The sequence below is a fragment of the Leptodactylus fuscus genome, chromosome 11, assembly GCF_031893055.1.
Source record: "Leptodactylus fuscus isolate aLepFus1 chromosome 11, aLepFus1.hap2, whole genome shotgun sequence".
Taxonomy (NCBI): Eukaryota; Metazoa; Chordata; class Amphibia; order Anura; family Leptodactylidae; genus Leptodactylus; species Leptodactylus fuscus.
This window is the reverse complement of record NC_134275.1, coordinates 13,491,818-13,509,648: the sequence shown is the minus strand read 5'-3', so window position 1 is coordinate 13,509,648 and position 17,831 is coordinate 13,491,818. Positions and strand designations below refer to the sequence as shown.

General features: G+C 44.3%; 1 protein-coding gene across 1 annotated transcript in view; it reads left to right on the top strand.

The window, feature by feature from the left end:
- The window catches only part of LOC142184766 (uncharacterized), a 46,328-nt gene that overhangs the window by 25,114 nt on the left and 3,383 nt on the right, over positions 1–17,831 (top strand). The window contains exons 6-11 of the mRNA XM_075259829.1: positions 636–736; positions 9,260–9,330; positions 9,818–9,925; positions 11,191–11,261; positions 14,630–14,753; positions 15,429–15,593. Coding sequence (XP_075115930.1) covers positions 636–736; positions 9,260–9,330; positions 9,818–9,925; positions 11,191–11,261; positions 14,630–14,753; positions 15,429–15,593 — 640 coding nt within the window. The remainder of the gene's footprint in view (positions 1–635; positions 737–9,259; positions 9,331–9,817; positions 9,926–11,190; positions 11,262–14,629; positions 14,754–15,428; positions 15,594–17,831) is intronic.

Genomic DNA, 17,831 nt, shown 5'->3' with positions numbered 1-17,831 from the left:
TAATACGACTAGAGGACGACCTGTCAATCAAAACCCACTCTCCCTTTTACTTGCTGAGAAATCCCTTGAGAATAATTGTAGGAAGGAAAGGGAACAGGAGGGGAAGGTCGCGGGAGGTCGTGAGCCGGGCTGTAATATGGCAGCTGTTGAGAGCAATAGACGACTGTTGTAGCAGAACTTTCCTTGCTGCAGAGATTATTTCTAGCGGATACTTGCCTCTGCCCGGTTAGGAAGACCTCTCCTTCCAATTTTGGCAAATCTACATAGAAATGCATCACTCTCCCTTCCTGTTCAGATTGGAAGGTGAAAAGCAGAGACATAGGAAAACTTTTTATAAGAAAAGAGCAGCCCCTCTTTTATATGAATGGCTTATGTTTTAATTCACTATGCTGCTATATCTATCTTTATGATCAATATTCCAGGACTTTGGACTCGGGTCCAATTTTGGGTAGATTCTTTCAATATTTCAGTGCAAACACTGTATAGGTTATTTCATTCTATGGAATTCTGTCCCATGTTACCATATGACAAGGGGTCTTATTATGTAAATGGTGACATGAATGAATATTGTACATGATAGACAATCTGTTATCAATAATAATAATTGTCATACTGTTAATACAATCCCCGTGTAGCTACTGCTTGCGGCTGGAAGCTCTTATTCTCAAGAAGGATTTCTACCCTGCCGTCCTGTCCCAGTTGAGCGCGGCCAGAGACCTGACGTCAGCTGCAGAAGGTGAGACTTGTCATAAAGCTTATCAAAAATAGATATTTCTTGAGTTACCTTTTGCTCAGCTTGCATGATCTCTTTAGTTATTGTTCATGTGATAGCCGTTGGCTACTACGTACTTCCAACCATAATGGGTTCGAGGTTGCTGTCACACAGTCCTGGTTGGCGGGAGGTATCTGATGACTTCAACCATGTAGATGAATTGAATACAATGGTGGAGCAGGGAGCCTTCCACTCCAGGTGTCACCATTGGCCCCGGTGTGGTTTTGGGAGCAGTAGATGTGATGTCAAGAATCAAGACAGAAGAGAACAGGGCGAGGTGAGTATTAGTTTTTAATATTTGTTTGATCCATTATACTGTTGCCACCAGGAGGGGACAATACATATAATGTGGGGATGCCAGGAGAGGGGATGTATACTGTGTGGGCAAATGGAGGGGGACTGTATATGGTGTGGGCAACTGATGGAAACAGGAGCACCAGGAGAGGGACCTTATACTGTGGGGTCACCTGGAGGGGGGCATTAAGATGCTCCTATAGGAGCATTACACTGTTGGGCCAAAAAGTCTCACAAACAGAAATGGGTGGGGCCAAAGTGGAAGTGGGCGGGGCTGGAGATCGGTCTTACTATAGGCAATTTTACTGGCGATGCATATAGCGGGCTACACACGTTGTCCCTCTTCCATTCCTTTGAAAATTTGTAGGTATACTATTATAGCAGTTGCCCTGAATGGCCAGTCCGTTCAGCATAACTGAGTAGATTTGCCATTCCCTATTCCTGGAAATCCATAAATCTCAGCATTTAATTGCAATATTGAAGTTCCCCTAATAAGTTGTGGGATATCCTAGCTTTAAGGGTATGTTCATGCATGGTGACCGTATAGCATGTTTTTATGCAGTTTCTTAATCAAAATGATTGGAAAATTATTTCTTTTTCATGCCATTTTTACTTCTTATTGGAGTGATACTTGTCCATACTCCATACACAAGCAGTGTCTGTTTACAATGACGTCTATAGAGGGGAGGGGGCTGGATATTAATTCCTGATAACCCAGCTGTGCCGTGAAAGAAAACTGCCTCCCTATAGTGCAGGTGTTTCTGTGTTTTGAGGATCTCCCCTTATTTATCCCTCTTGCCCTCTCCATAGACGTCTATTGTACAGATTTGATCAGTGGAAGGAGGTAAATAAAGTGGCACTTTTCTTTAATAATCCGTCCATATTTTTTGGGCTGTAGAACCATCTTTAGGAATAAAATAATTTTAAAAAAAATACACTCCTGATAAATCACTTGCAGCATGGACACTGATGCTCTGATGCTTGGTTCATTTTCTTGCGGCAGTGACATCTTATATACGCACAACTTCTGCAGTGGTTATGTGGATTAGCAAAAACATCCGTTTCGTGCTAAGCTAAGGTCACACTTAAGAAAATCTAAAAAATGCTGCGGAAAAAAAACGCGGTGAAATCAAGCCGAGCCTTTACTTAATGTTATGCGTCCCCTGAAAATACATGTTATGGGGTTTTTGAGCCAAATCCTCTCTTGCAAAATAATCCACATTCATGTGCTATAGCAGAAGCCTACTGTCACGTTTCTCTTGTTCACGTCTCTCACATGGAGCCCTGTGAAGTATTCGCTGTTGACAAGGCAAACAATACCAAGTAAAGTAAGCAGAGTAGAAGAGCTTGGCCATTGATCAGTAGACATATATGGAATACACGGCTGCATGACTGACTTGTACTCAGTTCTTAGATACATACGAACGAGAACGTTTTTAGAGAACATATTGACCCAGAGTAGCTCTTTCATACACATTAGTGCAGTGGTATTAGATGTAGTGATCCTCATCTCATTGCACTATTTAGGCTGCTATCCTACTAATCCTACTAATATCCTTCCTACTAATATTAGAAATGGGAAAGTTCGTGTGTTTGGATGTTTGTATGTTTGTTCCTCAATCACGCAAATACAGGTGAATAGATTTGGATGACATTCGGCACATAGATAGATTGTAACCTCGATTAAAATATAGGCTACTTTTTTATCCCGGTAAATGACATGGCTTCACAACTGTTATGAATTTATGGTCACATACTATATTACACTGCTCTTATCTCTACTTCTGAGAAAGCCAGGGCTGTTATCTCTCTCTGTAAACACACACTAACCCTCAATGTGTATACACATTAGCATATTATCTGATCTGCTCCAGGCACTGCTGACAAACTGACATGGACAAACATCTTTAATCCGAGTTGTCAGTTTGCCAATTTTCAACATGCCTGGAAAAAGAAAATCCAATTTGTTGCAAACAACGAGAGCTATGAAGGAGCCAGAAGTCACAGAGTTCTCCTCAATCGGAGCTGAAAGGGTACCATCGGCTCCAACAACACACTTATTATATGGTGTCCCAGCGAACTGCTGAGATACCGGAACAATCACAGGCACAGCTCGAGGAATGAGTTCAGCGGCAGGCCAGCTTGACAGCTGCCGGAACAAGCGGATCATCAACGCCAACAACACACTCATTACATGACGTCCCAGCGAGATGCTGAGATGCTGGAACAATCACGAGCACAGTGCAAGAAACAAGTTCAGCGGCAGGCCAGCTTGAGAGCTGTCGAAATGCCGGAGCAGGCAGACCATCGATCATCGATAGCAGCAATTTGCTGAACATAGGCGGATCATCGACGCCAACAACATGCAGACGAAGTCGAAGGCAGAGGCTAGTGTTATATAAAAGTAAAATGCAGTTACAAGTCCCACAACTATATGGCCATATAAGATCCTAATTCTATGAAAGTTTAAGAAGTTTGTTTAAGTTTAAGAAGTCGTTAAGGCTCATCAGGACGTCTCTAAAGAGTTTGGGCTTCTCCAATCCACCGTCAGATAGGTTGTGTACAAATGGAGGAAATTCAAGACCATTACTAGCCTTTTAGGAGTGGTCAACCAACAAGAATCGAGAGCAAGAGACGCAAGTCTAGGCATATTCGTCTGTAAGATAACCTTTAAGGCAAGGTAACCTCTAAGCAACTACATACACTAATGGTAATGAGTCCACCGTCAGGAAGAGCGACGTTGTGCACCCCAGGATTGCAAGTAGAAAGACCCTGCTCACCAAAATGACCATTGCTGACCATCTGCACTTAGCTAAAGATCACCTGGATACGCCTGAAGACTATTGGAGAGATGATTTCTGGATGAGAATAGCTTTTTGGTTTAAGTGAGGGGCGTTATGTTTGGAGTAAGGAAAACACTGTATCACAGCACAAAAACCTCATACCATATGTGAGACTCCGCGGTGGTTGTCTCATGGTTTGGGCTTGTTTTGCTACATCTGTGCCAGGACGTTTTTCCATGGTTGATGGAACAGTTCATTCTGAATTATAGCGTTGAAGCTGTTGTGTATAGAGGAATGGGCTAACATATCTTCAAGCCGACGTGCAGGACTAACCAACAGATCCCAGAAACGTTTAGGTGCAGTCATCGCAGGTGAAGGGGAAGTCACGCCACATACTGAACGCAAAGGTTTGCAACCTCTGCCTCTTATAGATTTGTGATATTGCTTCATTTTATTTGATAAGTAAGTGGCCAAGTCTCTATTTTTACAATAAATTCTGGAGGGTTCACAAACTTTTGAGCACCCCTGTAATCCAGGATTTTCAGGTCTGGCTTCCTGAGATGTCAGAGGTTGCCCATCCCTGGTACATATGGCTATGCCAGCAGTGGTTATACTGTGAATTGTCTGGCAGTGGTCTATAGCCATTGTGTGCTGAACAGTGGAAGTCTTTGTTCGTTCCAGAGTCAGAACATAAAATACCTTGTTGATAAATAAACCGCCGTGAATCACATTTTTGGATAACGTTTTTGACTTAGTTCAGAACATATTTCATGACCATTGAATTCCTTAGGACTTAGTTGCTTCTTTTTATTTTGCCTTGATTATTTAATATTATTATGAATTGGCTACAAAGAGTCTTTCTTCTCCTAGTCTGCACAGTCACCAACATCAAAGCCGTAGGTATCTCGTACCACATGCCCTTAGGTATCCTCCTTTGTTGTATTTGCCTGTGCTCTCCTGTACCATTGGCAGTGGATGCTGTATGATATCTGATCCTTATTTGTTACGTGTTTTCCTGCATTACTGGGAGGATTTGGATTTCCAGCTATATTATACATGTAGCCTATATAAGTTGATAACTTTCATCTTCTTCTGTGTACAATGCACAGTATGTTAGTACGTCCTGAATTATATATAGCTATCTATTGTTGTATGTTAAATTATATGTGGCCTTAGCCTATGGCAGTGACAGCGAACCTATGGCACCCAGAGCCCTCTATGCTGGCATGCGTGCGGTCGCCCGGATCGCTCAGTAGCGGGGAATCTGGTACTGCAGGGCAGATTGTACTGTCTGTGGGGGCCACTGCGGGGTAGATTGTAGTGTGTGGGGGGGCCACTGCGGGGTAGATTGTAGTGTGTGTGGGGGGCACTGTGGGGCAGATTGTACTGTGTGTGGAGGCCACTGCGGGGTAGATTGTAGTGTGTGTGGGGGCCACTGCAAGGCAGATTGTACTGTGTGTGGGGACCACTGCAGGGCAGATTGTACTGTGTGTGGGGGCCACTTCAGGGCAGATTGTACTGTGCGTGGGGGCCACTGCAGGGCAGATTGTACTGTGTGTGGGGGCCACTGCAGGGCAGATTGTACTGTGTGTGGGGGCCACTGCGGGGAAGATTGTACTGTGTGTGGAGCCACTGCAGGGCAGATTGTACTGTGCGTGGGGGCCACTGCAGGGCAGATTGTACTGTGTGTGGGGGCCACTTCAGGGCAGATTGTTCTGTCTGTGGGGGCCACTGCGGGGAAGATTGTACTGTGTGTGGAGCCACTGCAGGGCAGATTGTACTGTGTGTGGGGGCCACTGCGGGGAAGATTGTACTGTGTGTGGGGGCCACTGCAGGGCAGATTGTACTGTGTGTGGGGGCCACTTCAGGGCAGATTGTTCTGTCTGTGGGGGCCACTGCGGGGAAGATTGTACTGTGTGTGGAGCCACTGCAGGGCAGATTGTACTGTGTGTGGGGGCCACTGCAGGGCAGATTGTACTGTGTGTGGGGGCCACTGCAGGGCAGATTGTACTGTGTGTGGAGGCCACTGCGGAGTAGATTGTACTGTGTGTGGGGGCCACTTCAGGGCAGATTGTACTGTGTGTGGAGCCACTGCAGGGCAGATTGTACTGTGTGTGGGGGCCACTGCAGGGCAGATTGTACTGTGTGTGGGGGCCACTGCAGGGCAGATTGTACTGTGTGGGGGCCACTACGGGGCAGATTGTTCTGTCTGTGGGGGCCACTGTGGGGTAGATTGAAGTGTGTGTGGGGGCCACTGTGGGGAAGATTGTACTGTGTGGGGGGGGCCACTGCAGGGCAGATTGTACTGTGTGTGGGGGCCACTTCAGGGCAGATTGTTCTGTCTGTGGGGGCCACTGCGGGGAAGATTGTACTGTGTGTGGAGCCACTGCAGGGCAGATTGTACTGTGCGTGGGGGCCACTGCAGGGCAGATTGTACTGTGTGTGGGGGCCACTTCAGGGCAGATTGTTCTGTCTGTGGGGGCCACTGCGGGGAAGATTGTACTGTGTGTGGAGCCACTGCAGGGCACATTGTACTGTGTGTGGGGGCCACTGCGGGGAAGATTGTACTGTGTGTGGGGGCCACTGCAGGGCAGATTGTACTGTGTGTGGGGGCCACTTCAGGGCAGATTGTTCTGTCTGTGGGGGCCACTGCGGGGAAGATTGTACTGTGTGTGGAGCCACTGCAGGGCAGATTGTACTGTGTGTGGGGGCCACTGCAGGGCAGATTGTACTGTGTGTGGGGGCCACTGCAGGGCAGATTGTACTGTGTGTGGAGGCCACTGCGGAGTAGATTGTACTGTGTGTGGGGGCCACTTCAGGGCAGATTGTACTGTGTGTGGAGCCACTGCAGGGCAGATTGTACTGTGTGTGGGGGCCACTGCAGGGCAGATTGTACTGTGTGTGGGGGCCACTGCAGGGCAGATTGTACTGTGTGGGGGCCACTACGGGGCAGATTGTTCTGTCTGTGGGGGCCACTGTGGGGTAGATTGAAGTGTGTGTGGGGGCCACTGTGGGGAAGATTGTACTGTGTGGGGGGGGCCACTGCAGGGCAGATTGTACTGTGTGTGGGGGCCACTTCAGGGCAGATTGTTCTGTCTGTGGGGGCCACTGTGGGGTAGATTGTAGTGTGTGTGGGGGCCACTGAGGGGAGGATTGTACTGTGTGTGGAGGCCACTGCGGGACAGATTGTACTGTGTGTGGGGGCCACTGTGGGGCAGATTGTACTGTGTTTGGAGGCCAGTGCGGGGCAGATTGTACTGTGTTTGGAGGCCAGTGCGGGGCAGATTGTACTGTGTGTGGGGGCCACTGTGGGGCAGATTGTACTGTGTTTGGAGGCCAGTGCGGGGCAGATTGTACTGTGTGTGGGGGCCACTGTGGGGCAGATTGTACTGTGTTTGGAGGCCAGTGCGGGGTAGATTGTATTGTGTACAGACCTTTCAGTACAAGCTCTGTAAAGCCCCATTCACATGACTGTAATTTGTGGGTCCGCAATTGTGGATCTAAAGAGTTTTAAGGTTAAATTGGCGTGCTGGCACTCCAAAAAACCCACACTAAAAACCCAACTAAAGCTGTACATGAAAAATAGCCTTAGGGGGAATATTATAACATAACATTTAATGAATATTTTATAAAGTAGGCGACACAACAACATATTGCAGGACCCTGTCTGTACTAACATCTCATCCATCCCTATTAGCAGGGTCTTACAGTCCTATGAAAAAGTTTGGGCACCCCTATTAATCTTAATCATTTTTAGTTCTAAATATTTTGGTGTTTATAACAGCCATTTCAGTTTGATATATCTAATAACTGATGGACACAGTAATATTTCAGGATTGAAATGAGGTTTATTGTACTAACAGAAAATGCGCAATATGCATTAAACCAAAATTTGACCGGTGCAAAAATATGGGCACCTCAACAGAAAAGTGACATTAATATTTAGTACATCCTCCTTTTGCAAAGATAACAGCCTCTAGTCGCTTCCTGTAGCTTTTAATCAGTTCCTGGATCCTGGATGAAGGTATTTTGGACCATTTCTTTCTACAAAACAATTCAAGTTCAGTTAAGTTTGATGGTCGCCGAACATGGACAGCCCGCTCTCAAATGATCTGAAAACAAAGATTGTTCAACATAGTTGTTCAGGGGAAGGATACAAATAGTTGTCTCAGAGATTTAACCTGTCAGTTTCCACTGTGAGGAACATAGTAAGGAAATGGAAGACCACAGGGACAGTTCTTGTTAAGCCCAGAAGTGGCAGGCCAAGAAAAATATCAGAAAGGCAGAGAAGAAGAATGGTGAGAACAGTCAAGGACAATCCACAGACCACCTCCAAAGAGCTGCAGCATCATCTTGCTGCAGATGGTGTCATTGTGCATCGGTCAACAATACAGCGCACTTTGCACAAATAGAAGCTGTATGGGAGAGTGATGAGAAAGAAGCCGTTTCTGCACGTACGCCACAAATAGAGTTGCCTGAGGTATGAAAAAGCACATTTGGACAAGGCAGCTTCATTTTGGAAACAAAAATTGAGTTGTTTGGTTATAAAAAAAGGCGTTATGCATGGCGTCCAAAAAGAAACAGCATTCCAAGAAAAACACTTGCTACCCACTGTAAAATTTGGTGGAGGTTCCATCATGCTTTGGGGCTGTGTGGCCAATGCCGGCATCGGGAATCTTGTTAAAGTTGAGAGTCGCATGGATTCCACTCAGTATCAGCAGATTCTTGAGAATAATGTTCAAGAATCAGTGACGAAGTTGAAGTTACGCCGGGGATGGATATTTCAGCAAGACAATGATCCAAAACACCGCTCCAAATCCTCAGGCATTCATGCAGAGGAACAATTACAATGTTCTGGAATGGCCATCCCAGTCCCCAGACCTGAATATCATTGAACATCTGTGGGATGATTTGAAGCGGGCTGTCCATGCTCGGCGACCATCTAACTTAACTGAACTTGAATTGTTTGTCCAAAATACCTTCATCCAGGATCCAGGAACTGATTAAAAGCTACAGGAAGCAACTAGAGGCTGTTATCTTTGCAAAAGGAGGATCTACTAAATATTAATGTCACTTTTCTGTTGAGGTGCCCATACTTTTGCACCGGTCAAATTTTGGTTTAATGCATATTGCGCATTTTCTGTTAGTACAATAAACCTCATTTCAATCCTGAAATATTACTGTGTCCATCAGTTATTAGATATATCAAACTGAAATGGCTGTTGCAAATACCAAAATATTTAGAACTAAAAATGATTAAGATTAATAGGGGTGCCAAACTTTTTCATAGGACTGTATATGTTATGGCACCCAAAGGGTTATTACATATAATATACAGACTACAGCTGCTCACCTTCTATAGAAAGCCGCTACCTAATGACCTGTTCAATCATGTTTGCTTTTCTTCTAGAGTTGCTGCAATGCACAGAACTTCATTTTATCCTCAAGCTGGTACTGAAGGCTGGAAACTTTATGAATGCTGTAAGTTACACACTCCATATGTAGACTAAAGTCCCAAAAACTAAGTACACCCCGTGAATCAGTAACTTAGCAATTGTACATTGTAACTTGTAAAACCACCTTTAGCAGCAGTCAGCTTCTTAGCAGATGATGGGCAGCAACAACGGCTTCTCTAAGATCATTGCTGATGTCTTTCTTGCTTGGCATTGTGTTAACACATGCGTGAACGCTTCAGACCAGCAAACTGCCAAAACGTCTGTTTTTTTACTGATACAGTGCCTTTGTGTCCTTATGTGTGTGTGGAATTGCAGTTTAGCAAAATGTCATTTACTAGTTTTATAGCTATAGTGGGACAATAAGATACTAAGTAAGGGGTCGGGGTGACTTTGAGAAGTCTGTGCTGTATAGTGGAGATAACTGAGTCTCTTCTTATTTACACATGGGCTTTCTCACAGTCCATTGCATCTTGTATTCCTTGTCTTTATTGCGGCACATTGTGTTTTTGCAGGGTGGCTATGCTGGGAATGCAGCCGGTTTTCGTGTGTCTTCTCTGCTGAAACTTGCTGACACAAAAGCCAACAAACCCGGGATGAATCTCTTGCATTTTGTAGTGATGGTATGTGGATGAATTCGTAGAAGATATAGGTTGCGTTTGTCTTCTCTACAGCCTTGAAGGAGTCAGATCATTTATCTAATGCAATCCTATGTGAGCGACAATCACATGATACTAGTTGTTAAGTGGTTAGTGCAGAAATTAGAGATATTTTTGTATCTGTATAGAAGACCAAAGGGAACGGATTTGTACGTTTATTTTTATATTAGCCTAGATTCCATCATGGCAGCAGTAGGGTAAAGTGAGTCACAAAAACCACAATATTATAGGAGCTATAATAATGTCCATTGAATAATGCTGGAAACACATTGCATAACTATTAAGAAGAACCACCCTATGAATCATGAATTAGATTAAGATCAGCCTTCAGTGACATACCATATTGATTAAGTTATCGTATGTGCTGTACTAATATATGTATACATCATCTGAGAATGCTGTTTCAGGGGCCCGTGAAAGGTACTATCAGAATTGTGTAACGTGATGACCAAATCTTAATAGTGGTTAATATAAATTTTCATCTATGGAAACATAGTAGCAAACAGTAGGTACGCCAAAGCTTACAGAAGATAAAACAGTCTCTAAAGAATGAGAATATGATAAAACGTACTCGGGCTTTGTAGTAAGCTAAATAAGCAAATCATTGGAACATAACATTGCCAAGAACGGCTGGTATGTAACCTAAGATGTCATTGTATGTAGAAGCCTGTACTATAATATAACTGCAGCAGCCAACGCAAGAACAGACCTTGGTCTTTAGAACTAGATCGATTTTCACAACATGTTCACTTGGCATCGTCCAAACCCATGTTGCCAGATGACGTGTCTTGGGGGAGTCTGGTGGTGTAGTTAGGCAATGCACATGGAAAGCTCCGACTTGTCTATCATGGAAACCCATTTCAGGATAATCACAATGAACAGTCATTGCATTGACCTTAAGTACCAAAAGGGTTCGGAACGGAGTCGGTATATCAGCACTAGCTGTCCTCTTCTATGAACTTGTGTGGTCTGCTGCCTTATGGCTCGGCTGTCACATCCCATGCAGCTATAGGTTGGCACACGGAGACATGTACAGCTCCATAAACATGTCACAAGAACCAATAAATCCTCTTTGATACCATCTAAAGAATGAAACCCAAGCTAGAAATATACAGTAGTCCATGTGTATATTATAAACCGATGAGATGATATTACAGGCCTCGAGCATTGTTTGCGTTGCGGTTTTGATTCCATTTATGTTTTCTTTTTAATTTTCTATGTTTTTATAGGAAGTCCAAAAAAAGGATCCAAGATTTCTTTCATTTGCAGACAAACTACAGCATGTTCATAGTGCCAGCAAGTAAGTCAAAAGCCATGCCTTCCCAAGACTGTGATGTATCATGGTTATTGTTGGATATACTATCTAAGGTCGTGTATATTATAACGCAGTGTTTTTTCTATTTTACATAAATTATTTAATATCTATCACCCAGTCTCACCCAGAAGAGCACGAGGACCTGTTCCATTTTTTTTAGATTGTTTGGGCATAATTATATTATATTTCCAATATATATTATACTAGCATCTGCCTGCGACTTCATCTGAGGGTTGGTGTTGGCGCTGAGCCGCTTATATTTAGCCAATTGCTGTTGTGGATGATCTGCCTGCTCCCGCGTCTCGGCTCTCCTACATCGCTGCATATGCGCAGCATACTCAGTTGTATGTACATCTCTGCATATGGAGAGCATACTGAGCTGTGCTACAGCGCGGCATAAGCTCTGCTACATCTGCCCATTTGGATTAGAGGGGTGTTCTTATGTCAGTGTGTGAGCGGCTTCTGTGTTACAAAGGGCTGAATGGATGTTGCTGAAATGTGCCAAAGTTCAATCAGCTTGCTCCTGCATCTCGGCTCTGCTACATCACTGCATATGCGTAGGATACCCAGCTGTATGTATATGTTTGCATATGGAGAGCCTACAGAGGTGTGCTACAGTGCTGCGTAAGCTCTGCTACATCGGGCAATTGTGATTACAGGGGTTTTGTTATGTGACTGCCTGAGCAGCTTCTGTGTTACAAAGGGCTGAACAGATGTTGCTAAAATGTGCCAAAGTTGTCCCCCCTCCCCCATCAGAGACAGAACAACACATTCCCTGTCATACTCACTGAAACTCTGCACCTGATATACTCCTCTTGCCCACACATATCCTGCATGTTCTGTAATCTCCTGATCTTCCATTAGACTCCATTTTCATCAGCTTTCACACTGTCCAGCTTCATCCTATATAGCTCCGCCCACAAAATAGTGTGTAGCTCCGCCCACTGCCTAACATGATTCTATCCTAGAATGGCTCAAGGACCTGTGATGACGTCATCACAGGTCCTTTAGTGTTTTGTGAACCTACATTCCTTCACTGCGGTCGTGTAGTGATGTCATTTGCCGGGATAAAACGTAGCCTGTGTTTGTATGTGGCAAATTTCATGCAAATCCGTTCAGCCGTTTTTGCATGACCGAGGAACAAACATCCAAACCCACAAACTTTTATATACATTTATAATATTAGTAGGATAGGAAGTAGGATTTATATAAATATATACATTTGCAAAAATCTTCTACCTGATGAATTTACACACCATGTTAAAAAAATATGTGCCAGAAAATCTGTCATAGTGTCTGCATTTTGTAAAATAGTTTTTACATGTGTCATACGTTACTGCAGATTCCTCCCCAAAATTCCACATCTAATCCCCTTATGCATGACAGGCGTAAAGGCAGTAATAGTAGTGCTCACCCAATTTCTCAAAAACAGATATAACAAAGAATTGCTGAACAGAATTTCTAATACACTGTCTACACATAAGACAAAGCAAATCAGGCATCACAAACTAACAGCACTGACTGCTCAGGCATGGTGTGGGCTACAGAAAGGATCCCAACGCCTATTAATAGCTAAGAACTGGAGATGGTGGCGGCGAAGAAAGGTCCACGTTAAGGAAATGTTTGTATATTCCCATAATTCCTCCTTGTACAAACTGGATTTGCATCAGATAAGGAAGCATGTAACGTTACTCTGATGTCAGCCATACTTTCTTTCCACATATGTTGCTATGTTTCAACGGTTCCCATTCTCGATCTCCTTCACATCTAACAGATGTGTCTGCAAGGTTTTGAGAAATCACGGAATGGTTTATCTGTAAGCCGAAGGCTTTATTGTCATGCCCAGGAAGCTATCATTTATGGTTCTTTGAAGTCCCCCATAATGATATGTTCGGCTCCATACATCGGCATATACATAAGTGAACGGTTTTCTTTTTTGAACTCCCCTCCCCATGTCAGCGTAAAACATGTGGCGATAAGTTATACTTCTCACTGTACATGGAGCAACGAACATCTGCAGGAAATATGAAGAAAATCACCTGGAAATAAATATCCTTCAGGTGTCCTCTGTTATCAGATTGTGAAAAATTCTACATCGCATTTTATCTCCTTCTGAGAGATCTTTGTTACAACTCCAAGTACAACCTCAATAGCAGCAGTGCCACTTTAACCATAGGGTCAATGGTGGACTTGCACCAGGCCCTATGATAGCAGGGGCGCCCCCTTGGGACATCGGGACTGTCCTGCATTTGAGCCACCAAGCAGTGTTGAGTGCAATGGAAGAGGACATTATACTGTGGGGGCAACCTGGAGGGAGACAATATGCTGTGCGCACACTAGGAAAGGAACATTATACTGGGGGCCAACTGCAGGGGGACATTATACTGTGGGGGCAACCTGGAGGAGACAATATGCTGTGCACACAATAGGAAAGGAACATTATACTGGGAGGCCATCTGGAGGGGGACATTATAATCTAATGTCTGAGGGGACAGTGGGCTGGGACAGTATAATATGTGAGGAGAGACTAGGGGGGAGCAGTTTAATGTGAGATACCACGGCAGGGGCATTATATGGGGCCACTAAGGAGGCCTTACACTATGTGAGGTTCACTAGGCCCCGTTCACATGGGGTATTTTGGACCGGAGGCTGAGGCCATCTCAGGTTTCCAATCCAAAACACGGGTAGCCGCGACTGGATGCTGGTGCACACTCAGCTCCGGATTAGGCCGAAAACCGCAAAAAAAATCTGCAACAAAAAAAGCTGCGTTTCCGCACCGTGGGGCCTCAGCTTAATGGATGCAAATGGATGGCAACCGGATAGAGGTCTCATCAGGGGTCTCTGTTGCCAATTCTGTCACATTTGATGATATTTCTTCTGATTAAGAACAACCATGTCATAACCCTACAGCCTCCATTGTTCCAGTGAGGTCTTCATTGTTGTCCATCATGTGATCTGTCTCTGCTGCTATGGCAGAACCTCTAAATGAAATGAACAATACAGATGTGATCAGTACATTCTGCACATCCTATTGATCTCATGTAGTCGCCATCTTCTGTAACCTCGCCACGATAGGCTGCATCAGTCATAAGAAACCTGAGTGCAGCGGACGTTCCCTCGCCACTCTAATGACAACGTATGATGAATGGCGGTGTCCTTTATATGTCTTTCTTTCTGCGAGCTGCAAGAAAAATATTTCTTTTAGCAGAGCAGCGACATTCCTCATGATTCTGGGTTTTCGATCCCTTTATGTTCTACTAGAGGGTGAAGAGCGTAGAAGTTATTTTGGGCTGTAATTATACAGACACGTTGGTTTATTTATGTGTCTGACCAGATCTGGTTTTTGCTCTTAGGTTGTCTGAAGATGGCTTGCTGGAGGAGTTCGACAGGCTGCAGTCTCGGATAACTTCAATTCATCAGACGTTGGCTGCGCCTGAACTACAAGAGCTTAGAATACAGATGGAGGAGTTTCTAGAGGTAAACTAATAATAAGCCTGATGTCTACAAGATGTATATGGGAATGTGAGACGTGGGTGAGCGGTTCACATGGGAGTTCATGAACGCTGAATTATGCGCTCCTCACTGTATTCATGAACTTCAAGACGTATCCCGGTCACAACAATATACTCAATAGGTTAAGGCTACAGACCTTGTGAGCTGGGCTATTTTGCACCCTTGCTAGAATTGATCAGCAGGTTGGGAACGCGTGCTGCAGCTCCATTCATTTCAATGGGAACTGCTGGAGATAGCTGAAGTATACTGTCCGGCCATCTCTGCTGCTTCCCATTGAAGTAGATGGAGCAGTAACCTGCTGCACCATTAAAACTGGGATGTGATCAGTAGGGGGCAACCGCCAGTCAACAAAGGACCCCTTATTTCGTGGCGTTTCCATCCCCCAGCCTTAGGGCCGTTTCACATTGATGCTTGGGGTTACAGCACTTTTTCTGATGGATCTGTGGCAGATGGACACCCAGATCAGATGTGAACCTAGCCTTATACGGTGTATGCTCTTGTACTATGGCCATATTCATGTAACTTTAGTCTCATAGATGATGGGTGTTTTTGTCATTATCACTAGACTATGAGTTTTGAGTCTGTATGAAGAAAGTATATGATTGTATAGATATGTGACCATAATGTATTGTTTCCTAGTATGCCGATCGCCAATTACAAGAGGTTCAGATAGAAATAGACACTTTGCAATCCTCCAGACACAATCTGTGTGAATTCCTTTGCGAGGATGAAGACACGTTTCACTTGGAGGAATGCTGCAGAGTCTTCAGCTGCTTTTGTCAAAAATTTCAGTTGGCCATCAAGGTGAGTAAATGGAAAACACCAGCTGCTTATCCTCCTTCTGTGTGACAGGTCGGGATGGGGAATATCACGCGTGACATTAAGACGACTCTTGTAGCCAAGCCAGCTTTATATCAAGTGCTAAATAACACAGAGTTCCCACAACACAGACGCCTCTTCCAATCCATCCCGACCATCTAGTCCTCATACACTCATGTAATTCCCAAGCCCACGAAAGCTAAACCTATGTAAAGATTCCTTTTTCCAATCTGTGCCTATTTGTAAGATCTCTGCTGTGGTCAGTGAATGGAAATATATTGGTCTATGCTGAAGCCGGTGATGATTTGTGCACTGAGCAAACCATTAGTCTAGTTTATGAGCTAAACACAATGGCAGCTCAAATACTTCTCCCTGTCCTGGACTCTAGGCTGATATATTCTAGGCTGGGTTCAGACAGTGCATTTTAAATTAGGAACTGCATGCTTTTTTTAGGCTGAGGCCCCACGTTGCCGAAACGCAGCTTTTTTTGTTCCAGATTTTGCTGCTGTTTTTTGAGTGGATTGATCAGAAGGGAGACGTATAAGAACTTCCTATATAGTTTCCATTCCTATTGTAGCCATTTTTGGCTTTGGCTCAAAAAAACGCAAGAAAATCTGCAACAAAAAAAGCTGCATTTCTGCAACGTGGGGCCTTAAGGTGGTCACAACACAACACTTGGATGCAGCTATAGCTATATTTCTGTTTATGTATTTATTTTTGCATTGTGCCCCCCGGACTGCCGGAGACAGATGAGTCTAGTAGTATAATAAAATCAAGATAATAGAGATGAGCGAGTACTATTCAAAACGGCTGTCTCGATTAGCACGCACCCATAGGAATGAATGGACTCAGTCGGCACGCAAGGGGTTAGGCTGCCGGCAAAGTCTGCGTGCCGGCCGCTTCCATTCATTCCTATGGGTGCGTGCTATTCGAGACGTCCATTTCGAATAATACTTGCTCATCTCTAGTAATTACTTCTATTTTTTTTATTTTCTTTTTTTTATGTATATTGTGAGCCCCACATAGAGCTCACAATGTACATTTTTTTCCCCCTATCGGTATGTCTTTGGAGTATGGGATGGAAATCCATGCAAACACGGGGAGAACATACAAACTCCTTGCAGATGTTTTTTTTTTTGCCCTTGGCAGGGTTTGAACCAAGGACTCCAGTGCTGCAGTGCTAACCACTGAGCCACCGTGTGGCCCCCATCTCTAGTAATTACTTCTATTAGCATACTTATACTGAAATTGACCGACCTTTTAGCGTGATTGTAGTAAGTCAGGGTGGGTGTGAAGGGTTAACAGCGACTACCGGGCTTTCACTTCCCCTCACTACACAGAATGGAGCAGAGCAGACGACGTTGGTCGCTTCGCCATAGTCTGTCTATCATGTCTGTCTATGGGTCAGAGGGACATTTTGGGGTACTACAAGCGCAGCTTCCATTCTATAGTTACATTCTTGTATTCATTGGTTGCACATTATTAAACTTCAGCAGTTATCCCCCATTGATAGGGTAGGGGTTAACTTCATGGCCCCCATCCCTGCTTACTCCCCTGATACGTCTCTTTTACTAAGCACTTCTCCTTTATTTCCTCCTGAATAAATGAGTATGAATATGAATACACTGAAATTCCACTTATCAATGAGGCATATCCTTCCTCGCTTTGAAGGTGGCCACATACTTCCATAGCTATATTTGGCAGACAGACGTTCCCCCCTCCTCCCCTTTATCCCCCCCCCCCCCTATTTACACGCATGTTCAGTTTGGCTAAGCGTGCATGAATTCCACAGTCAGACATCTCTGGCCGCAGCCTAAGTTCCTTAAGAACAAAGGATCAGGGATCCAGCAAGATTTAGTAGGTCACCCGGACATGAACATCTTAGCTCCTCTGTGTATGGGCACCTTGACATTAGCAGCACTGACCACACAATGTCACCTTGTAGAGACATTTCCGTCTGCAAGAGAATTTGTAATACCCAGGCAAGATGGGAGGAAAGATGATCCAGTATTGTTATTTTATGGGAAATACAAGACCTAAAGCAGACACGAGTGGTGACAGATCTCTATACGTGCTAAAGCCTACTTCCCTAAACTTTCTGATACCTGCTGAAAGACGCACTTGTTAGCAAATACAAATAACATCACGTTTATTGGACTAAATTGGTTTAGATCAAGGGAAATCTCTTTGACTGGTCATAATAGGTTTAGGGTTAGTTCTGCG